The 524-nt window shown below is 47.1% G+C and overlaps 1 protein-coding gene across 1 annotated transcript; it reads right to left on the bottom strand.

Annotated features, from left to right (window-relative positions):
- Nucleotides 1–15: 15 nt before the first annotated feature.
- LOC103523828 (CD320 antigen-like) lies at nt 16–518 on the bottom strand (the record flags this gene model as incomplete). The annotated part of the gene is made up of 2 exons (XM_008488846.3): nt 412–518; nt 16–158 (listed from the first exon to the last, which is right to left on the bottom strand). Coding segments are annotated over exons 1-2 (204 nt in total), but the record flags the coding sequence as incomplete, so codon positions are not given.
- Nucleotides 519–524: the final 6 nt, after the last annotated feature.

Consider the following 524-nt stretch of genomic DNA (forward strand, 5'->3'; position numbering starts at 1 on the left):
TTTGCCCGATCTTACCTGGAAGTTGCCATGGCATTGGTTTTCCTCACACCCGAACTCATCCGAACTACCGGGACAATCTGGTATACCGTTACATCTGGCAATACTGGGGATGCACACCAGCTCATCATACGAGGTATTCCTGCTGCATTGGAATAGACCTGTGGGGAAATCGTGAGAGAACAAATGATTTATTATTTCGATGATTGCCTACCTAATTGACTTTCTTTATCACCACACACAAAAGCCATCCTAAAGGCTTAGGTTAGGTGTATGAACCAAAAGTACCATAGTGTTTCTAAGTTTCACGACCTTGGCAGTTATACAGGTCCCATAGGTGTGCCCAAGTTTCACGAATCTACTGGACTTGGAACACCTATTTTTCATGTGACGAATTAAAATCTCGAAACTCACCCTCCGCGCACATCTGCAGACTTGTGTCTCCAAACGCCGCCTTGCCCCGGTCCTCCTTCATTCCAAAGTCCGCCAGATGTCCGATCAGCGTATCTCCCACCGTTGGCCTCACC

The sequence above is a fragment of the Diaphorina citri genome, unplaced genomic scaffold (assembly GCF_000475195.1).
Source record: "Diaphorina citri unplaced genomic scaffold, Diaci psyllid genome assembly version 1.1 scaffold44773, whole genome shotgun sequence".
Classification (NCBI taxonomy): Eukaryota; Metazoa; Arthropoda; class Insecta; order Hemiptera; family Psyllidae; genus Diaphorina; species Diaphorina citri.